At 33.6% G+C, this 21158-nt stretch overlaps 1 protein-coding gene and 1 non-coding gene across 2 annotated transcripts in view; both read left to right on the forward strand.

The window, feature by feature from the left end:
- The window catches only part of LOC131177230 (peroxidase RIP1-like), a 29520-nt gene extending 12653 nt beyond the window's left edge, over window positions 1-16867 (forward strand). Inside the window, exons 3-5 of the mRNA XM_058142192.1 lie at window positions 15776-15882; window positions 15981-16177; window positions 16319-16867. Of these exons, the coding sequence (XP_057998175.1) occupies window positions 15776-15882; window positions 15981-16177; window positions 16319-16867 (853 nt within the window). The remainder of the gene's footprint in view (window positions 1-15775; window positions 15883-15980; window positions 16178-16318) is intronic.
- LOC131177233 (small nucleolar RNA R71) lies at window positions 12579-12686 on the forward strand. Its single transcript, XR_009146836.1, has one exon. It is a non-coding gene; the product is annotated as a small nucleolar RNA R71 (small nucleolar RNA).
- Window positions 16868-21158: the final 4291 nt, after the last annotated feature.

Genomic DNA, 21158 nt, shown 5'->3' on the forward strand with positions numbered 1-21158 from the left:
CTAATAATAGTGGGCAAGTCCAGTGGTCTGATATCGATTAGCCAAAAAATTCTAGATTTCTTTTGCAGAGTCATAATTAGCAAATTGAATGTGAATGGACGAGACAGAAGTATTGCGAAACCAAGTGATGATCTGATGATTTTTACTATCCCAATCCTCAAGACGGTCAGTAAATTTTTCATCAGTTTCATCGTTCTCTCTTGTCAGCGTAGTGATATCTCCGGTAACAATATACAAAAGCTTGCGACTTATTGATGCGTCCCTACCGCAAGTGCACGGGTCGTACAAGTAGTATAGAAAAGATATCGATCCCACGAGGAGTTGTGTTAATGATTGAATTTTTGATATAAAAAATTGAGTAAATTGAAATATTTTTGAAATTAAAGTAATGAATTGATGGGTAATGGAGTATGAAATCTAAATATGCAAAAATTAAAATTCTATTCAACAATGTTTTAATTAAACTAAAATTGCATCAAATTGAAATAAGCAAGTTCAAATATGGCAATATTCAAAATGGCAAGTAATTAAATTCGATTAGAAATTAACAATGGTAAAAAGGCGATTCCGGAGTTCGGGATTTCATATTCGAGCTATTTTGGGATTTTAAATTTGTTATCAAATCTTATGAAAATTATGTGTTTTAAGTAGATTAATTCTTAAATCATTTGATTTCCCTTTCGTGTGAGACAAAGAGTGGCTTATTCAAACTAATCCTACTTTAGTGAGTTAGAATTAATTAAGACCCATTAAGTTCTTTAATTAATCTGTGAATCCTCTTAATCCTTAGCCTATTTCTAGGTCTAAGTTAATTAAGTCCAATTTCTTGATTATCTATCACAAGGCCTTCTCCTTTCGGTATTTCAACCATGGATTAAGAACATTACTTAATGGGATCCTACACTAAGCATGTCATTAAGCATACAAGAAATGAATAAAACTCATTAAGACCACAAAATATGGATTACCCAATCAAAATCCACAAAATATCTCAAATATTACAACCCTTACTCCAGAATCAAAAGTAAACTACTCACTATCCATAATGCTTACAAGATATATTGAGTTTAAATGGAAATAAAGCTTTAATCTAAGCTAAGGAATAAGAAATTAAACACTAGAAATGTAGAAAAATGTAAGGAAAGAAAGAAATCTACAAATCTTGGTTGAAAATGGTGTGGAAGGTGAAAGTGACTCCTCAAATTCTGCCTCTACTCTCCTTTCCTTTTTTGCTCCTTTTTGTCCCCCTTTCTCTAAAATGGGAAAATGAGACTATTTATAGCATTTTTCTGACATGGAGCCCTAAAATGGTATGTTCTAGGAGGAATTATTTGAGGGAATCTCCTGCCAGCTCATTAATGAACTCTTTATGGGACTGCATAAGTGGGTGCATAAGTTATGCAGTCCCTTATCTGATTTCACTAGTTCTGAGTCACTTATGCGAACGCATGACTTGGTGCATAGGTTATGCACAATTCCGTGAAGGTGCATAAGAGAGGCGAGAATGTGCATAAGCTATCATCTCCTTATGCACATTTAATTTGGTTCTGAACGATGATCTTTCTCCTTATGCAGTCTGCATGGCTTATGCGGCAAGTTATGCAGTTTGGTCAATGCATATTTCACTTGAAAACACATTTTTGACATCTTTGTTGTAGAAGACACTCCTCAATGGCAAAATTCTCTTCTGTCCTTCAAAAACACCATTTTTCCTACAAAACAAAGTAAAAATTACAAATTAATGCAAAATTGACAACTATGAAAAACTAACTAATTAACTAATGAAATTAGCTAAAAATGACAAATAATCAAATAAAAATGGTTATAAAATTAGACCTAAATGACTATGCAAACTGTATGCATCAAATACCCCCAAACTCAAGCTTTTGCTTGTCCTCAAGCAAACTTTAGAATGTGATGCAAAGTTTTTAGGGGTGCCTTATCCAAAGAGCTATGAAAATTACCAATTGAAGTAACTTAACACACCTTCAGTCATACCAGCAATCCATATACCCATCCTTCAAAATGCAAAGAATTTAATGCTTATCAAGCTTTCACGCTTAGCCATCAAGTCAATTATCATTCAAAATCCCCAAACCAACCAATCAAAAGAGAGAGAGTCATGCTCAAAAGGAATTCTAGAACAATCAATAGTCAAAGTGTCTCTATATGGAATGATGGAATTGAATGAATGAATGAATAGTTTTCCAATCCCATAAGCAAATTCCCTACTCCTATCTCCACTAATGTAGCAAGTACTATCAAGAGATCAAAGGTCTTTTTAGGGATGTAATGGGGCCATGGGATTCAAAAAGAGGCTAAGAAGAAAGATGGGTAAAAAGTAGTCAAAGCATGAGAATATTTTCAATTTTGAAACATAAGGTACACTTTATTAAATCTTTTTCTCTTTTTTTTTATATATATAGGAGAAAGAAATACACAATGAGGATTGTCAAGTGCTAGCATATTTTATAAGACACATAAAATGGAGGGACATTTTGATACTTTAGACTTGTATTTTGCATTTTCTTTTGATGCTTGTCCCTAGAATTTGCCACCCCCAAACTCATTTCTTTTAATACTTTGGGTGGATTTCTTTCATTTTGAATGACAATGGTGAAAAGCACATATACTAGCACTTTTTACAAGATGACAAGCATTTCTTCTCCTTTTTATTGTATATTTTTTTCTTCTTTTTTTTATTTTTATTTCTATTATTTTTAGAAAGTGTACCTAATATTCAATATTATTCTCACGAAAAGGGTTGGATTATTTGGTTCATTGGCTAGGTAGCAATAAGGGTTTCAAGAAAAATTAGGAATAAAAAGGTTCAAAGGGGTTTGCAAGGGTTAATTTTAATTAGGAAAAAGGCCAAAGGTTTAAAATGAGAAGGTTTAAATCAAATAATGCCTAATCATCTTTCTTTTCAAGTACAAGCTGGTATTTCGCCTTGAAAGGTTTAGAAAATTTGTTCTAGGATTGGTGAGACATCATTTGACTACCTTATATCCAATAACTCCCTCTAAACACTTCCTTCTCCAAATGACTAGTTTGGTGGCTTTTTGGCTAAGAAGATATAGGCAAGGGATAGACACTTCAAAACCTTGCACCTTTTAGGAAACTTTCAATCCACAAACCCAACTAAAAGGTGAGTCAAATCACTCTCATAGGCACATTTTCAATACTCAAGGGATTTGGCAAAAGATTTTAATGCATGGTTCATGATTCCTAAAATGAGTAATGCATTAACTAAATGGAGGAAGTCTATTTGTATGCAATGTGTACAATTTCTAAGTGATGTATAATGTGTGTGTAAATGTGTTATGTATATGTATGTGTGGAAATATATGTAAAATATTTACAATATATGTAAATGGAATGGGATGAGATGACCTATACTCAAAATGTGAAAAATAAAGCCAAGAATCAAAATGTGCACCCCCAAACTCAAAATTGGACATTGTCCTCAATGTCTCATGCAATGCATTATCAGAAGACAAAGCAGATAATAATTACCAGGAATTGTAAAGATTAAGAGCAAAAAGAAAAAGTTACCTGGTATGGAGCAAATGAGAATTCAAGATAAAGGGATGGATAAGAAGCTGCACAGGTTATGCAGAGTTAAGTGCTATCCAGAACATGTGCATAAATAGGGTGCATAAGCCGTGCGGTTCTGCATAAGTGGCAATATAGGTTGCATCGGCTATGCAGGACATTTGCATAAAGGAATACAAACATGCGATTCTGCATAAGTAGCGAAAAGGGTTGCACAGCTATGCAAAATATTTGCATAAGGAAATTCATAACTTTGTGCGGTGTATACAAAAGTTCTTTGCATGAGGATTGGCAAGGAAATGTACAACCAGCAGAGAAGCATTAAAATATATGCAGTATGGGCAAATATGTACAAAAGGGTAATAAGTGCAATGAAAATCAAAGAAGACTAATGTAATAGCTATCCAATAAAACTTCAAGAAACACAGAATTTTAAAGACACTCATTCAAAAGAAACATAAGTCAAAGCCCACTATAAATGTTTGAACATATTTACAAAGAAAAGGTCCTACAAGATTGAACAAAAGTAAAACAAAAGCTAATCTAGTTCTATTGTTTTGCCCTTGTCCAAAGATGTTGTTAAGGGGCTGGTGGCTGCTGCCTGCTGTCGAAATGATGGGGCTGGAGGAGGTGATGGAGGTGGGGGTGGCATGCCCAAAAAGATCATGAGTTGCTTCACCATCTCCTTCAATTCTTTCTGCTTGTCCCTGGTTTCCATGACAAGGTCAAATAGGTGATCATGACGATCCTTGAGTGTATCAAGACCAGTGTCAAGCTTCCTATCCACAAAGTATATATCATCACTAAGCCTGTCAAGATAGGTGAATAAGGCTTTAGTGTTGAATGCGGAGAGGCGTGGATGAGGAAGGTTCAATTTGTAGGAGGTATGGGGTGGCGAGAAGGCTTTGGGGTCTCTGTGCGGTGAGGGGTGGGGTAGGTGTAGTAGGGTGCTGTGGGACTGATGGGAAAGGTTGTGTTTCTGGTTGTGCAATGGGCTCAGTTTCTGCTGTAGGTTGGGCAGTATCAAAATATGACAAATTGAACCCTGTTTTGGTTAAGTGTGCGATATCAAAATATAAAGTGTCCACAAGTCTTTGGTATTGAGTGCTCTGCAGATTAAAACCAAAATGCTTAGCTATAACAGATGATGAGCCCACCCAAAACAATGTCACCTATGGATTTGGTGGCAATATGCAGCACATGCTCACAAAAGAAATAATTAGGAGAAACCTTAACTTTGTGAAATGCACACCATAACATAAATAGTTCAGATTTCCCCACAGCACCAGAACTAGTCCCTCTGCCCAATATGGTGCTAGCAATCAGCCTATGAATAAACCTAAGTGCAGGGTCAAGTATTTGGGATGTTTTTGATCTTCCAGCAGAGAAAGTTTGAGGTTGGTTTGTGATGATTCTCCAAAATTGGGCAGCATTCCAAATGCCCTTGTTGGCTACCTCTACTCCAGTATGTGGTACTCGAAATAACCCATCAATTGCAAAACCAAAAATGCTATGAAATTGGTCCAATGACAGCTCTCTATTTTGCTCCAAGCATCTAAATTTCATAATTGGCTTATGGTCTACATCATGCAATTTAAGGGTAGCAGAGAATGAAGAAATAAACTCCAAAACTAGAGTTGGATAAACTATCTCCTGCTTATGCACAAATTCCATCCAACCCATACCATCAAGATATGTAACTACATTGTCAAATAAACCAAGAGATTGTAAAGAATCAGCAGATATATACCTAGTGGGTTGTACCCTTCTATCCTTGAGTCTCTTAAAAGCTGCCTTTTGAATTGTATCAGGAAGAGGCCAAGGTAGCTTTGATACATGTGAAGCTACCGAAATTGTTTTTTTTGCTGGAGGAGGGTGTGGAGGCTGGAGCTTTTGGCTTTTTGGGTGGTGGTTCCGATAATGGGGTGGGTGGTTCTTTGCGTTTGGATAGAGGAGGGGCAGAGGACATGGGTCGCACAGATTTTGACCGGATTTTTCGTTTGTACGTGGTTGGGGGAGGTGGTGGGGGTGTCGCTTGTGGAGGGGAATTAGGGTTAGGAGGTATTGTTGACAATGGTGAAATTTGGAGAGGAGAAGCTGGACGGGAATGGGGAGGTGACTCCATTGCCGAGAGAGAGGATGGAGAGATAATGGCGGAAATGAAAATGTAGGGGGGTTTAGGGTTTACGTGGTGAAAGTGCTAGTGGAGAAGAAGGGAGAGAGACGGTGAAAATGCCGGAAGAAATGGAGGTTGAAGGACGGTCGTGGGTAGAAGAGTCGGAAAGTGGAGGTGGGAATTTTGTTTGCCGAAAAGGAATTTGATTTGAATCGGGTTTGTAAAAAGGCATAAGTGAAAAATGATCTATGCATAACCTGTGCACTCTTTTATACATGTTTCAGAATGATTTGAACTTCAGAGAAATAGCTTATGCACAAGTGCATAGGTCATGCACTGTCCTTATGCACTGTTCGGCAGGTATTGAAATCTTAGGTTGGTGGTCATGCAGTTGTGCATAAGTCATGCACCTTCCTTATGCATGTTTCGGTGACCCTTGAAATTTTGAGGAGTGAAGTCATGCGGGAGTGCATAAGTTATGCACTCCCCTTATGCACCTCTCGGCAGAATTGGTTTTTCAGAAAATCGGGTCATGCAGAAGTGCATAGGTCATGCACTCTGCTCATGCACTCTTCGGCAATTTTTGGAATTTGGGTTGGTGGTCATGCAGATGTGCATAAGCTATGCACTCTGCTTATGCACTCTTCGGTGGGTTTTGAGATCCAGAGTCTTTGGTTATGCAGAAGTGCATAAGTCATGCACTCTGCTTATGCACCCCTCGGCAAGTTTGGTTTTTCTGGGTTTCTGGTCATGCAGAAGTGCATAAGCTATGCACTCTGCTTATGCACCCCTCGGCAGGTTTGGAGATTCAGAGTCTTTGGTTATGCAGAAGTGCATAAGTTATGCACTCTGCTTATGCAGACTTCGGCAGAGAGAGAAAATGAAGAATTTGAAGTTATGCAAATGTGCATAGGTCATGCACTCTGCTTATGCAGGTTTCGAAAGATGTGAAATTTGACAAAATTAGGCTATGCAGAGTTGCATAAGCTATGCACTCTCCTTATGCACTTGCAATAAAGGTGAAAAATGGCAAGAATTGTGGTTATGCAGGATTGCATAAGCTATGCAGTTGCTTATGCACAATTCAACAAGATTAAGTTTGCAATGGAACATGAATTGCAACTGTGAAAAATACCCTAAAATGAGGAAATATAATTCTATGAAGCATAAACCATGAGAAATTTTCACCAAAAACACATCAATATATACAAAGTTCATCAAAAATGCATCATACAAGCATGTAAAAATGGATCCTACATAAAAGACCTTTGAGAACTATGCCATTTTGATTCAAATTCTGCAAATCAACATTTAGTACATTAAAACTCAATAAAATATGCATGAAGTTGCATCTATTCACAAGTGATGACCTCTCCAAGTTTTGCCAAGAAAATGCAGCATTTCTACCTTGAATCCTACAACCCAAAGAAGCTCAAAACTGCAAAAATGACTCACTTACCACCATATTAAGATTAAAAGCACACATACTTAAAAGTCACACACCTAACCTCACCAAAAACACAAGGCATTTGCTGCAGACACCCTTTTTGCTGCAGATTCCATTTTTTTTGCTCTGCATAAACCAGATAGCAGCCCAAGGACAGAATCTATCTGCTGCAGATTGCACTTTGCCTCTGCATAAACCAGATTGCAGCTCCTGCACAGGTTATGCAGCAAAAACCAATCAGTTCTTTTGAAGGACAAAATTTTCAAGTTAAGAATCACTTCCCCAACAGTTCACCAGCCTTTCTTCATTGAATTACATCTACAAGGGACAAGATTTAACAATGTCAAAAATTGAATTTGGGGAGATTCAGGATAAAAACAAAATCAATGAAAATGAAAGTAAATTAGCAAAAGCAAAATAAAAGGACTTGGGATGCCTCCCAAGAGGGCTAATTTATAGTCCTTGGCTGGACTCTTCATGCATTTCACTGAAAAGAGGTGAGGGATTGGAGAGCTTGTAACAGCTTGCTCCTATTATTGGGTCTCCAGTTATGTAATGTTTCAATCTATGCCCATTAACTTTAAAATTCCCAGATTTTTCACTCCAAATTTCAATTGCTCCATAAGGAAAACCTTAGAAACTCTATATGGACCAGTCCACCTTGACTTGAGTTTTCCAGGGAACAATTTCAATCTTGAGTTGAACAACAAAACTAAATCACCTTCTTTGAATTCCTTTTTCCTCAGATGCTTATCATGCCAAACTTTAGTTCTTTCTTTGTAAATACGGGCACTTTCATAAGCATCCATCCTCAATTCCTCAAGCTCATTAAGTTGTAACAACCTTTTCTCACCAGCTTGCTTAAGATCAAAATTCAAGGTTTGAATGGCCCAATATGCTCTATGTTCTAGCTCCACAGGTAAATGACAAGACTTACCATACACCAACCTAAAGGGAGTAGTTCCTATAGGGGTTTTGTAGGCAGTCCTATATGCCCATAAAGCATCATCTAGTTTGATAGACCAATCTTTCCGAGAATTGTTCACTGTTTTCTCCAAAATATGCTTGAGCTCTCTGTTAGAAATTTCAACTTGTCCTGAAGTTTGAGGGTGGTATGGGGTAGCTATCTTGTGCACTACACCATACTTCCTCATTAGGCTCTCAAATTGCTTATTACAAAAATGGGAACCCCCATCACTAATTATAGCCCTAGGAGCTCCAAATCTGCTCAAGACAAATTTCTTCAAGAATTTCACTACCACTCTAGCATCATTAGTTGGAGTTGCAATAGCTTCCACCCACTTTGACACATAGTCAACCCCAACTAAGATGTATCTATTACCATATGAAGGAGGGAATGGCCCCATAAAATCTATTCCCCAAACATCAAATAATTCCACTTCAAGAATATTATTTAGGGGCATTTGATCTCTTTTGACAAATTTCCACTCCTTTGACATTTATCATAATCGACACAAATTTCCTCACATCCTTAATAAGATTTGGCCAAAAGAAACCAGCTTGCAAAATTTTACTAGCTGTTTTAGAGATTCCAAAATGTCCTCCATAATCAGAAGCATGGCAATGATGCATAATACTCTGTACCTCCTCTTCAGGAATACATCTTCTAATTAGACCATCACAACATCTCCTAAAGAGTAAAGGATCATCCCATCTATAAAATTTCACCTCATGCAAAAACTTTTTCTTTTGTTGCCATGTCATACCTAGAGGTAAAACTCCACAAGATAGATAATTCACAAAGTCTGCATACCAAGGTAGTTTAGCAACAAGAGAGAAAAGTTGTTCATCCAAGAAAAACTCATCAATAGGGATTTCATCCAATTCTTCACCATCCAATTTCAACCTACTAAGATTATCAGCAACTACATTTTCAGCTCCCTTCTTATCTCTAATCTCCAAATCAAACTCTTGTAGCATCAGAATCCACCTAATGAGCCTAGGCTTAGCCTCCTTTTTACGGAGCAAATACCTGATGGCTGCATGATCTGAAAATATGACCACCTTTGAGTCAATAATGTAAGGTCTGAATTTTTCCAATGCAAAGACAATTGCTAGAAATTCCTTTTCAGTTGTTGCATAATTTGTTTGAGCCTCATCCAGTGTTCTACTAGCATAATAAATAGCATAAGCCTTTTTGTCCTTTCTTTGACCAAGAACAGCCCCAATTGCATAGTTGCTAGCATCACACATAATTTCAAAAGGTCTGAATTTTTTCAATGCAAAGACAATTGCTAAAAATTCCTTTTCAGTTGTTGCATAATTTGTTTGAGCCTCATCCAGTGTTCTACTAGCATAATAAATAGCATAAGCCTTTTTGTCCTTTCTTTGACCAAGAACAGCCCCAATTGCATAGTTGCTAGCATCACACATAATTTCAAAAGGTAGGCTCCAATCAGGTGGTTGCATGATTGGTGCAGTGATAAGAGCTTGCTTCAACCTGCAAAAGGCATCCAAACACTCTTGGTCAAATACAAATGGTGTGTCATTACTTAACAAATTAGACAAAGGTTTAGCTATTTTAGAAAAATCCTTGATAAAGCGTCTGTAGAACCCGGCGTGTCCTAGAAAACTTCGAATTCCCTTGACATTGGTAGGAGGAGCCATCTTCTCTATCACTTCAACTTTGGCTTTATCAACCTCTATTCCTCTGTTAGACACCAAATGTCCAAGTACTATCCCTTCCTGAACCATGAAATGACACTTTTCCCAATTTAACACAAGGCCAGTATCTGCACATCGCTGCAAAATTTTAGAAAGGTTAACCAAGCATATATCAAATGAAGATCCATAAACAGAAAAATCGTCCATAAAAACCTCCATTATGTCTTCAATGAAATCTGAGAAGATTGCCATCATGCACCTTTGAAAAGTGGCTGGTGCATTACACAACCCAAATGGCATCCTTCTATAAGCAAAGGTTCCATATGGACAAGTAAAAGTGGTTTTCTCTTGATCATTTGGATGGATAGGGATTTGAAAAAAACCTGAATATCCATCTAAATAGCAAAAGTAAGAATGCCTAGCCAATCTTTCTAACATCTGATCAATGAAGGGAAGTGGAAAATGATATTTTCTAGTGGTAACATTTAATTTTCTATAATCTATGCACAATAGCCAACTAGTCACAGTTCTGGTGGGAATAAATTCATTATTTACATTTTTGACAACTCTCATTCAACCCTATTTTGGGACAACATGTCTTGGGCTCACCCAATCTTATGCGAGATGGGATATATGATCCTGCATCAAGCAACTTCAAAATTTCCTTTTAACAACTTCTTTCATATTTGGGTTCAACCTCCTCTGATGTTCGATAGATGGCTTACAATTTTCTTCCAAAATGATTCTATGCATGCAAAAGTGTGGGCTTATTCACTTAATGTCATCTATGGTGTATCCTAAGACTTTTCTGAATTGCCTCAACACTCTTAACAACTTATCACCTCTAAAGTACTCAAATTTGCATTTACAATTCTTTGGATAAGTGTTATTAGTGCCATGAAATTCATACAGTGAGAAGGAAGTTGCTTAAGTTCTACCTTAGGTGCATCTTCTTCCTTGAATGATGGTTGCTTAGTTTCTGCTTTTTCCTTTTGTGTGAGTTGAAAAACTGGAGCAGAAATGAATGGTGGACTACCCTCTAAGTGTTGAGCATATGCAGCTACATGAGGGTTCTCATAGTCTATGCCTCCTCCATGAACCAAACAATTTTCAAGTGGATCTTCTGGATATTTCTTTCTGAAGTGTTCTTCAACCAGCTCATCAATAATATCAACTCTCAAGCAAGTATCAGCTTCAGAATGATGCTTCTTCATAGTGTTATTAATATTGAAAACCAATTGCTCTTCACCAACCCTAAGAGTCAATTTTTCTCCCTTGACATCAATCAACGCTCCTGCTGTAGCTAGAAAGGGTCTTCCCAAGATGATTGGGATATTAAAATCTTCCTCCATGTCCAAGATGACAAAGTCAACAGGTATGTAGAACTTCCCAACCTTCAGAGGCACATTCTCCAAAATCCCTTCAGGATACTTAATTGATCACTAATCAAGAGAAATGTGGGCTGGCTTAAGATCTCCCATGTTGAGCTTCTCATAGATGGAAAGGGGCATAAGGCTAACACTAGCCCCTAAATCACATAGAGCTTTTGTAGAACAAGACTCTCCAATGTGGCATGGAATTGAAAAACTCCCTGGATCCTTAAGCTTTGGGGGAAGTTTCCTTTGAAGGATAGCACTACATTCTTCTGTCAAAGCTACAGTCTCATGGTCTTCAAGTTTCCTCTTGTTTGAAAGAATTTCTTTCAAGAATTTTGCATAAGAGGGCATTTGTGAAAGAGCATCTGCAAAAGGCACATTTATGTAAAGCTTCTTCAAAACCTCTAAGAACTTCCCAAATTGCTTATCAAGCTTGGCTTTGTGAAATCTCTGTGGAAAGGGAAGTTGTGGCTTGTAGGGTTCAGGAGGTATATATTTCTCTTCCTTCTCTTCAATTTTCTCTTTACATTTTTCTGCACTCTCTTGTTTTTCACTCTCATCGATTATTTTCTCATTTCTCTCTTCTCCTTTGTTTTCCTCTTCTCATCATTTATAACTTTCCACTTCTTAAAGTAATAGCTTGACACTGCTCTCTTGGGTTTTCTGGTTGACTTGGAAGCTTTCCAAAAGACTTGGCACTTGAGGAAGATGCTTGTTATGCAATCTGATTTTCCAGCATTCTGTTATGTGTCTGCATCTGTTCCAGCCGTGCTTTCATCTCTCTCATCTCCTCATCATGCTTATTTTGGTTGGCAAGAATTTGTTGCAATAAAGCTTGATGGTGGAATTTCGTTCTTCTTTGTTTTGGTGGAGGGTTCATATTGTTCTGTGAAAATTAGGCAATGGTTGCCTATTTTTTGATATGGAACTTGACTTTGCTGTTGTGGTTGAAAATTCTGATTTGGAACTTGACTTTGCTGATTTCCCCATGAAAAGTTGGGATGATTCCTCCAATTTGGATTGTAAGTTTGAGAGTAAGGATTCCCCATTTGCTTGTTTCCATAATTACCAACATATCTTGCTTGTTCTCCATAATCTACTCCACAGTGGTAGTTTCCTCTGCATAAGCCACTTGTTGTGAACTTCCGGTGATGATGAACTAACCAACATACTCAAATCTTCCATCTTCTTAGCAAGGACATTTGTAAGTGCATCAAACTTTGCATTAATCATGTTGAATGGATCAAGATCATACATTCCAGCAGCTTGCCTTTTCTGAGTTGGAGCTGGTCCTCTTGGACTACTCCAAAGATGAGTATTCTTTGCAATTTTCTCCAATAGCTCATAAGCTTCATCTTCATGCTTCATAATAAATTCTCCTCCTGTCTGAGCATCAATAATCCCTCTAATTGCAGGAGTGACATTTGTGTAGAAATTCTGATTTATCATCCATTTTGGAATGGCATGATGTGGGCATAATCTCTCTAATTCCTTCCATCTCATCCATGACTCATAAAGAGTTTCATCTTCTCTTGGTCTGAAAGCTGTCATTTGATTCCTCAACTCTTGAGTTTTTCCAGGTGGAAAATATTGTGCAAGAAATGCATCAGTGAGTTGCTCCCAATTTGTAATGGAATTGTGAGGTAAAGAATCAAGCCAATCCAATGCTCTATCTTTCAAAGAGAATGGGAATAGCTTCAATCTTGCTGCATCATCAGACACTCCAGGTTGTTTTTGCATGTCACAGATCATAGCAAACTTCTTCAGATGTGTGTGTGGATTTTCAGAAGGATGTCCTCCAAATTGAGAATTTTGAATCATTTGAAGAACTCCAAAATCCATCTTGTAACTATTTGCATCGATTCTTGGTCTTGCTATGCTCTCTCTCAAGTCATCAAAACGTGGAAAAGCATGATCCATCATACTTCCCCTAGGCAGATTAGCATTAACTACCTCTTCACCATGGGCTGCATTTTCATTGTTTTGATCATTTCCAGCATTAACACCAATTCTCATTCGTTCATCAGCCATGACTTCTTCTAATTCAGTTTCTCTCAAGGCTTCTTTTCTTTTTCTGGTTTCTTTCTTGTTGGCCTTACAAAATTTCTCAATTTCAGGATTGAACAATAAGGATGTGTCACTTGTGCTTCTAGCTCTTCTCATAAAAGATTAAAAGTACCTGAAAAAGAACAAACAAACACAAAATGAAAAGATAACAAAGATAAAACTATAAACACTAAAATAATCAAGAATTCAATCTTAAACAAACAACTCCCCGGCAACGGCGCCAAAAACTTGATGCGTCCCTACAGTAAGTGCACGGGTCGTACAAGTAGTATAGAAAAGATATCGATCCCACGAGGAGTTGTGTTAATGATTGAATTTTTGATATAAAAAATTGAGTAAATTGAAATATTTTTGAAATTAAAGTAATGAATTGATGGGTAATGGAGTATGAAATCTAAATATGCAAAAATTAATATTCTATTCAATAATGTATTAATTAAACTAAAATTGCATCAAATTGAAATAAGCAAGTTCAAATATGACAATATTCAAAATGGCAAGTAATTAAATTCGATTAGAAATTAACAATGGTAAAAAGCGATTAGGAGTTCGGATTTCATATTCGAGCTATTTTGGGATTTTAAATTGGTTATCAATCTTATGAAACTTATGGGTTTTAAGGAGATTAATTCTTAAATCCTTTGAATTCCCTTTCGAGTGAGACAAAGAGTGCCTTAATCAAACTAATCCTACTTTCGTGGAGTTAGAATTAATTAAGACCCATTAAGTTCTTTAATTAATCTGTGAATCCTCTTAATCCTTAGCCTATTTCTAGGTCTAAGTTAATTAAGTCCAATTTCTTGATTATCTATCACAAGGCCTTCTCCTTTCGGTGCTTCAACCATGGATTAAGAACATCACTTAATGGGATCCTACACTAAGCATGTCATTAAGCATACAAGAAATGAATAAAACTCATTAAGACCACAAAATATGGATTACCCAATCAAAATCCACAAAATATCTCAAATATTACAACCCTTACTCCAGAATCAAAAGTAAACTACTCACTATCCATAATGCTTACAAGATATATTGAGTTTAAATGGAAATAAAGCTTTAATCTAAGCTAAGGAATAAGAAATTAAACACTAGAAATGTAGAAAAATGTAAGGAAAGAAAGAAATCTGCAAATCTTGGTTGAAAATTGTGTAGAATGTGAAAGTGACTCCTCAAATTCTGCCTCTACTCTCCTTTCCTTTTTTGCTCCTTTTTGTCCCCCTTTCTCTAAAATGGGAAAATGAGACTATTTATAGCATTTTTCTGACATGGAGCCCTAAAATGGTATGTTCTAGGAGGAATTATTTGAGGAATCTCACGACTCATTAATGAACTCTTTATGGGATTTGCATAAGTGGATGCATAAGTTCTGTGATCCCTTATGCGATTCAGTGGTTACGAGTCACTTATGCGAAATGCATGACTTGGTGCATAGGTTATGCACAATTCCGTGAAGGTGCATAAGGGAGGCGAGAATGTGCATAAGCTATGCGATCTCCTTATGCACATTTCGGTGGTTCAGAGCAGTGATCTTTCTCCTTATGCAGATCTGCATGGCTTATGCGGCAAGTTATGCAGTTTGGTCAATGCATATTTCAGCTTGAAAACCTGTTTTGACATCTTTGGTGTAGAAGACACTCCTCAATGGCAAAATTCTCTTGATCCTTCAAAACACCATTTTTCCTACAAAACAAAGTAAAAATTACAAATTAATGCAAAATTGACAACTATGAAAAACTAACTAATTAACTAATGAAATTAGCTAAAAATGACTAATAATCAAATAAAAATGGTTATAAAATTAGACCTAAATGATTATGCAAACTGTATGCATCACTTATCAAAAAACTTTTCATTCCTTGAACCCAAATATTATAGTTGGAATCAGTCAGAACTGTTGCAATAGGTTTTGAAATATCAGATTTCTCCATTGATAAAAAGATGAGGAGAAAAAAAATGGTATAATAATAGGAATGAAAGAATGAACCAGAACAGGTTGTAGAGAGAGAAGAGAGACCCTAAAAACTAGAAATAAAAGCTTTATGGCTCTGATACCATGTTAGAAGAAAGAATACAAGTAATGAAGGAAAGGATTGTGTATTTATCTGTGTCATATTTATAGAAATATTACATCTATTTATACATGAGAATATAAGCTAATTTAGACAAGAATTGTTAGCATAATTATAGCAATTAGCATAATTACAGTAATTATTATGATTATAGGAGATTTATAGCATAATTATAGCAATTATTATTCTTGTCTAAATTAGCTCATATTCTCATGTATAAATAAATGCAATATCTCTGTAAATAAGTAACAGACAAATACACAGACAAATATACAATCATTTCCTTCATTACTTGTATTTTTTCTTGTAACATGATATCAGAGCCGTAAAGTTTTTATTTTTAGTTTCTGGGGTCTCTCTTCTCTCTCTACAACATATTCTGGTTCATTCTTTTATTTCTGTTATTATACCAAAGAATACAAATCTCCTATAATTATGCTAACAAGAATAATAATTATTGTAATTATGCTACACAAATCTCCTATAATCATACTAATTGCTGAAATTATGCTAACAGTCCCAATGCTTTACCAACTATCAAAAGAGTTGTTGAGGCTGCAATGTACAGAGAACGACGCATGGGTGCTTCCTTATTGCGTCTGCACTTCCATGATTGTTTTGTTAATGTATGTATATATATAGACATAGTTGAGAAAAATTCTCTTCGTAAATTTAGTTTTTTTTTTTTATATATATGAATTGTATTGGGTTTTTTATTGTATACGGCTGTGATGCTTCAATTCTTTTGGATCCTTCCCCCACCATTGACAGTGAAAAGAATGCCCTCCCTAACGCAAATTCTGCTAGGGGATTTGAAGTTATCGATCAAATTAAGTCAGAGGTGGACAAAGCCTGTGGATGTGCAGTGGTCTCTTGTGCAGACATCTTAGCAGTTGCAGCTCGCGATTCTGTAGTTGCGGTATATATCTATATATCTAATTAATCCATTTTCTATTCTTTGCATATATTGACATGAAAGAATTGAAATTAAGCACATAGAAGCAAATTATCTCCTCCATTGTTAATGTTTTAATATTTTTTTTCTTTTTAAAATGCGCAGCTTGGTGGCCCAACATGGGAGGTGCAACTGGGGAGGAGAGACTCAGCCACAGCTAGTAGGACAGCAGCGGAAACTGACCTCCCATCACCTTTTGCAAACCTTCCTGAGCTCATTAATGGCTTCAAGAAGCAAGGTCTCGACGAGAAAGACCGTGTTGTGCTATCTGGTGGCCATACTTTAGTTTTCTTAAAGTGCGGTGCCTTCAAGAATAGGATCTACAATGAAACTAATATTGACCCAAAATTTGTACAAAAACGAAGATCAACTTGTCCACCCAATGGAGGTGATGGAAACCTTGCACCTCTAGACCCAACACCTGCACGCTTTGACATTGCTTACTTCACCAACTTGAAAAATAAGAAAGGGCTTCTTCACTCTGATCAACAACTCTTCAATGGTGGCTCTACTGATAATCTTTTGAATACTTATAGCTCAAATGCGCCAGCTTTCTGGAATGATTTTGCCAACTCTATGGTTAAGATGGGCAATATAAAACCACTGCCTGGAAATCAAGGTCAAGTTCGTTTGAACTGCAAGATGGTGAACTGATGAGAAATTTTCTCTGGACACCACTTAATTTTTTGCTGAAGGACGAGAATAATATTCCTTTATTTTTTTTTTAAATTTTTGCACAATTCTTTGATTTAGTATTTGTTAAGTTTAAATATGGTTTTATCCATCTCTTCTTCTGAACAACATACTTGGGAGAGAAAGTAAAACCTTGGAAGTTGAATTTGTTGAATTGTATTTATCAAATATTCATTGCCATTGTGTACTTGTAATTATCAAATACAAAATTAATTCGAAATTATTTAAAATAATAATAAAAGAAACTCCTTTTCATTTACCAGATGCATGGATCTAAAATTTGTGATGATTATTATTATTATTAATGAAGTAAGTGGACTACTTCAAACCCCTGTCAGCATATATATATATGATTGGCCTATCTATATATATATAACCACGAACCTTCTTCTTCTTGACGTCCAGTCGTCCACAAGCTTCTTCGTTCAAGCAGTATTTGAAAGCGATTAGGTATGGTTTTCACCAATCATTTGCTAAAGCTAAAATGTATGCTTTTCTTTTTGTGGAAATATATATATATATATATATATATATATATATATATATATATATATACTTATCCCTCTATCGTAATTTTATTTTATTTTTAATAATTTGAATGATAATGTTGCTTGACTTTCGGGATCTAGGATTCATTTTCTAAAGTGAGGGTTGCAATTGATGTTCTAACTTGTAAGTGCAAAGTACCTATTAAGTTATTCTAGCCGCTCTAATTATTAGATGTGAGTTTTTTTTTTTTTTTTCTCTATCGATCAAAGTTTAATTTTATGTAAAATAATTTTGGAAATAATAATATTAAATACATTGGAAAAATATAGAAAATACACTCTTAATATCACTTTTAAAAAATTAAGCTTAATACATATTAGTTGTAAATTAATTTGAGAATACTTTTACTATAATTAATGAAAAAGAAAGCTCATTTTTATTAATACACAAAAGAATAATAAAATAAAATTCAAAGAGGCCCATATTTAACTGGATTAGCCATGAGAATGCACAGCAAGCCCAAGTATGAATCATTATTCGGCATGACAGTCAAGGAAAATAATCCCAACTTAACAACTCAGAGTATGTTTGGTTTAACTGTTAAATACAGTCGATATATATTAATAGATAGCAGTTATTGTTAGCTGATAGTTGATAGTTGATAGGTAATAATAGCCGATTTATATTAAGTATTTGGTAAAATTATATTTAATTATTACTATTAATATGTATAATTATTAATGAGAATATATTTTATATAATTTATTTTATTATTAAAATAAATATAAAATTATAAATTTATTATTTATGTTATTATTAAATAAATATGGTTATTAATTTAATATATTATATCATTTATTTATTGATTTTTTTATCATATTATTTATTATACTATTGAAATAAGAAAGTAATTAAATTTCTTTAAAAAATAATTAAATAATTTTAAAAATATAATTATAAAATTAAAAAATAATGAAGTAGTTATTATTGTTGATAAAGAAAAAAAATCTTATAATTTTAAGTTTTTAGATAAAAAAAGTGTATTTTTTCATAATAAATAAATATTTTATATTTTATATTTTATATTATTAATAGAAAATATTTTAATAAAATTACAATATATTAATTAAAGTGTTAAGACTATAAATGAAAAAGATAAAATCAAATAACTTTAATAATATTTATTTTTGAGTTACATGTAAAAGAATAATATAATTTAAATAAAAAAATAAAATTAAATAGTAATTTTAAAAATAAAGTTGACATAAATTATAAATATATATCATATTAATTACTCATTAATTATTAGTTCTATTATTTAAAGACTAATAAATATTTATAAATATATATCATATTGTTTATCGATTATCAAGTATATTCAAAAGATAAACCAAACACTCCCTCAACGCCTATTCGCCGCAACAAATGCACTAACAGGTGAGGCATTTGTTGTACTGCGTCAGCGCCTGTAATGCTGTTCTTTGGGTTGGGAGTATAATAACTTCTAGAAAAATGTATGATTAGTCCTTAAATTTTACTATTAATAATAATTTAGTCTCTAAATTTTAAAAATTAACTATTTAATCTTTTAATTTTGCTTTCATCAAAATTACAAGTACCTCCAAGTATCTTGCCCTTAGTCTTCCTAATTTCAATGGTCCAAGGGAAGAAAAAATTTAAAATAATTAAATTACAAAAAATTTAAAATAATTAAATTACCCTCCCCTACTATTTCTCTCTCTCCCAAATCACAATCCCTAGTCTCCATTCTCTCTCTCTCTCTCTCTCTCCACATTTTTCACTTTCCCATCTGAGTCTCTCCTATCTCCCATTTGTAGCTCATCTCTGCCTAAACAATGCCAAAGCAGCAACAAAAACAGCAAATTAACCGAAAAAAAAAAAAGAGTGTGTCTATAGAAAAACTCATATGATGAGTATATCCACTATTAAATTGAATTTTGCATATAAATTTGCGTATTTTATATATACACTATAATTAATTCTACACATATATCGATGCAAATATTTAATCTAATAGTAATTAGATTTATTTTTATATGAACTCGAACTTATATTAGATACGCTAAAAAATAAAGCCAAAAATTACAACCCAGAAAAACAAACCAAAGAATATATTGAAGCCTGAGAGGGATCATATTGTTGCAAATTTCCAGCGAAAAACAAATCAACGGAAAGGGCAGGAATTTTATAAAAAATATATATATATAAATTATAAAACACATATTTAATCACTGAAATTTTTAATCTGGACAATGAAAGTGACGGAGAGGGATCGAGGAACTGTTGAAGGGGAGATATGGGATTTGTGATAACTTCACTGATTATTAATTTTATTTAAAGAAAATATATGTTTATCTTTGCACATTAATTATGTGGATCGATAAACTTATAATTTTAATCAAAACAAAAGTTAGGAACTAAATAATTTAATTTTCTAAACTTATAAACTAAATCATTAATAGCAACAAAACTCAGTATCTAAATAGTAATTTTTTTTTTAAAATATAAATAAAATTTACATAAAAAAGTGTAAAAGTCAATGAAAATATAAAAATATTAAAGGGGTAAATAATAATTTTTTCAAAAAATTAAAATTTAAGGATAAAATTTTAATTTTAAAAATTTTAGAATAGCAAATCATAATTTTCTTAAAAAAAATATAAAATTTTATAGATGAAATTTTAATTTCAAAAAATTTTGGGGACCATATTCACAATATCAAGTTGTCACACTCAACCTTCAGCTTTTAAAATTAATGCTGTTGAATTCTATTTTCATCACATGAGAAAAGTTATAAAAAACAAAAAAAAAGTCAGGGGCAGACACAAGGTATATGAAAAGGGCCCCGACATTTTATTTATTTATTATATATATATTATAACTATAATAGTTGAAATTCTTTGGCCCTCAATTTTTTATGACTCAATAATAATTAATATAATAATAATAATTTTATAGATTGAGATATTATTATATTAAAAAATATTTTAAAAGTGAATAAAATAATAATTAAATATTATAAAGTATAAATATTTATTTAGAATATTTTAAAAATAAAATTATTAAAAATAAAGATATAAAAGAGAAGAAAAAAAATAATGAAAAATGACAAGGAGAAAAAATTAAAATGATACATGCTCTAAAATATTATAGATTTCTATACCCTTTATTTTCACCTTTGGTTTATCATATTTAAAGAATTGAATTGATTGTCGATTAAGTTACATTATCTTTCCCTTTTACTAATTAATTTGCTTTTTGATTCAATTCTTAGATCTCGATTTTCATGATTTTCAACTGTAATTTATAAATTGAATTTGTAATTTTAGATAGTTAACTAGAAAATAATTCAGTCATTTTCGTCGCGATTTAAATATTGCATAATTTTAAGTGTTGTTCTTTGTTGTTATTGTTCTAATCTCTATTTTTTTTTAAAAAAAAATTATTTTTTTCTTTTTGCTTTTGTCTTTGACATGTTCGATAAATGCCTCGATAAATTTATGCTTTTAACCTACAAGTGATTAATTGATAATATTTTCTTAAAATATATAGTAAGTTTTTTATCAAACTAATATTGTAATTAATATATATTGCAAAATCTTCTTAATAAGTCTTGGTGGTGGCTCCAAAAGGTTTGGGCTGTCTATTTATATGAATATTATTAAATTTTTATTGTTTAAATATATTTTTTTAAATTAGTTATTTAGACCTAAATGTAGTATGAATTTTTAGTAAGTTTTCA

This window comes from Hevea brasiliensis, unplaced genomic scaffold (genome assembly GCF_030052815.1).
Source record: "Hevea brasiliensis isolate MT/VB/25A 57/8 unplaced genomic scaffold, ASM3005281v1 Scaf369, whole genome shotgun sequence".
Classification (NCBI taxonomy): domain Eukaryota; kingdom Viridiplantae; phylum Streptophyta; class Magnoliopsida; order Malpighiales; family Euphorbiaceae; genus Hevea; species Hevea brasiliensis.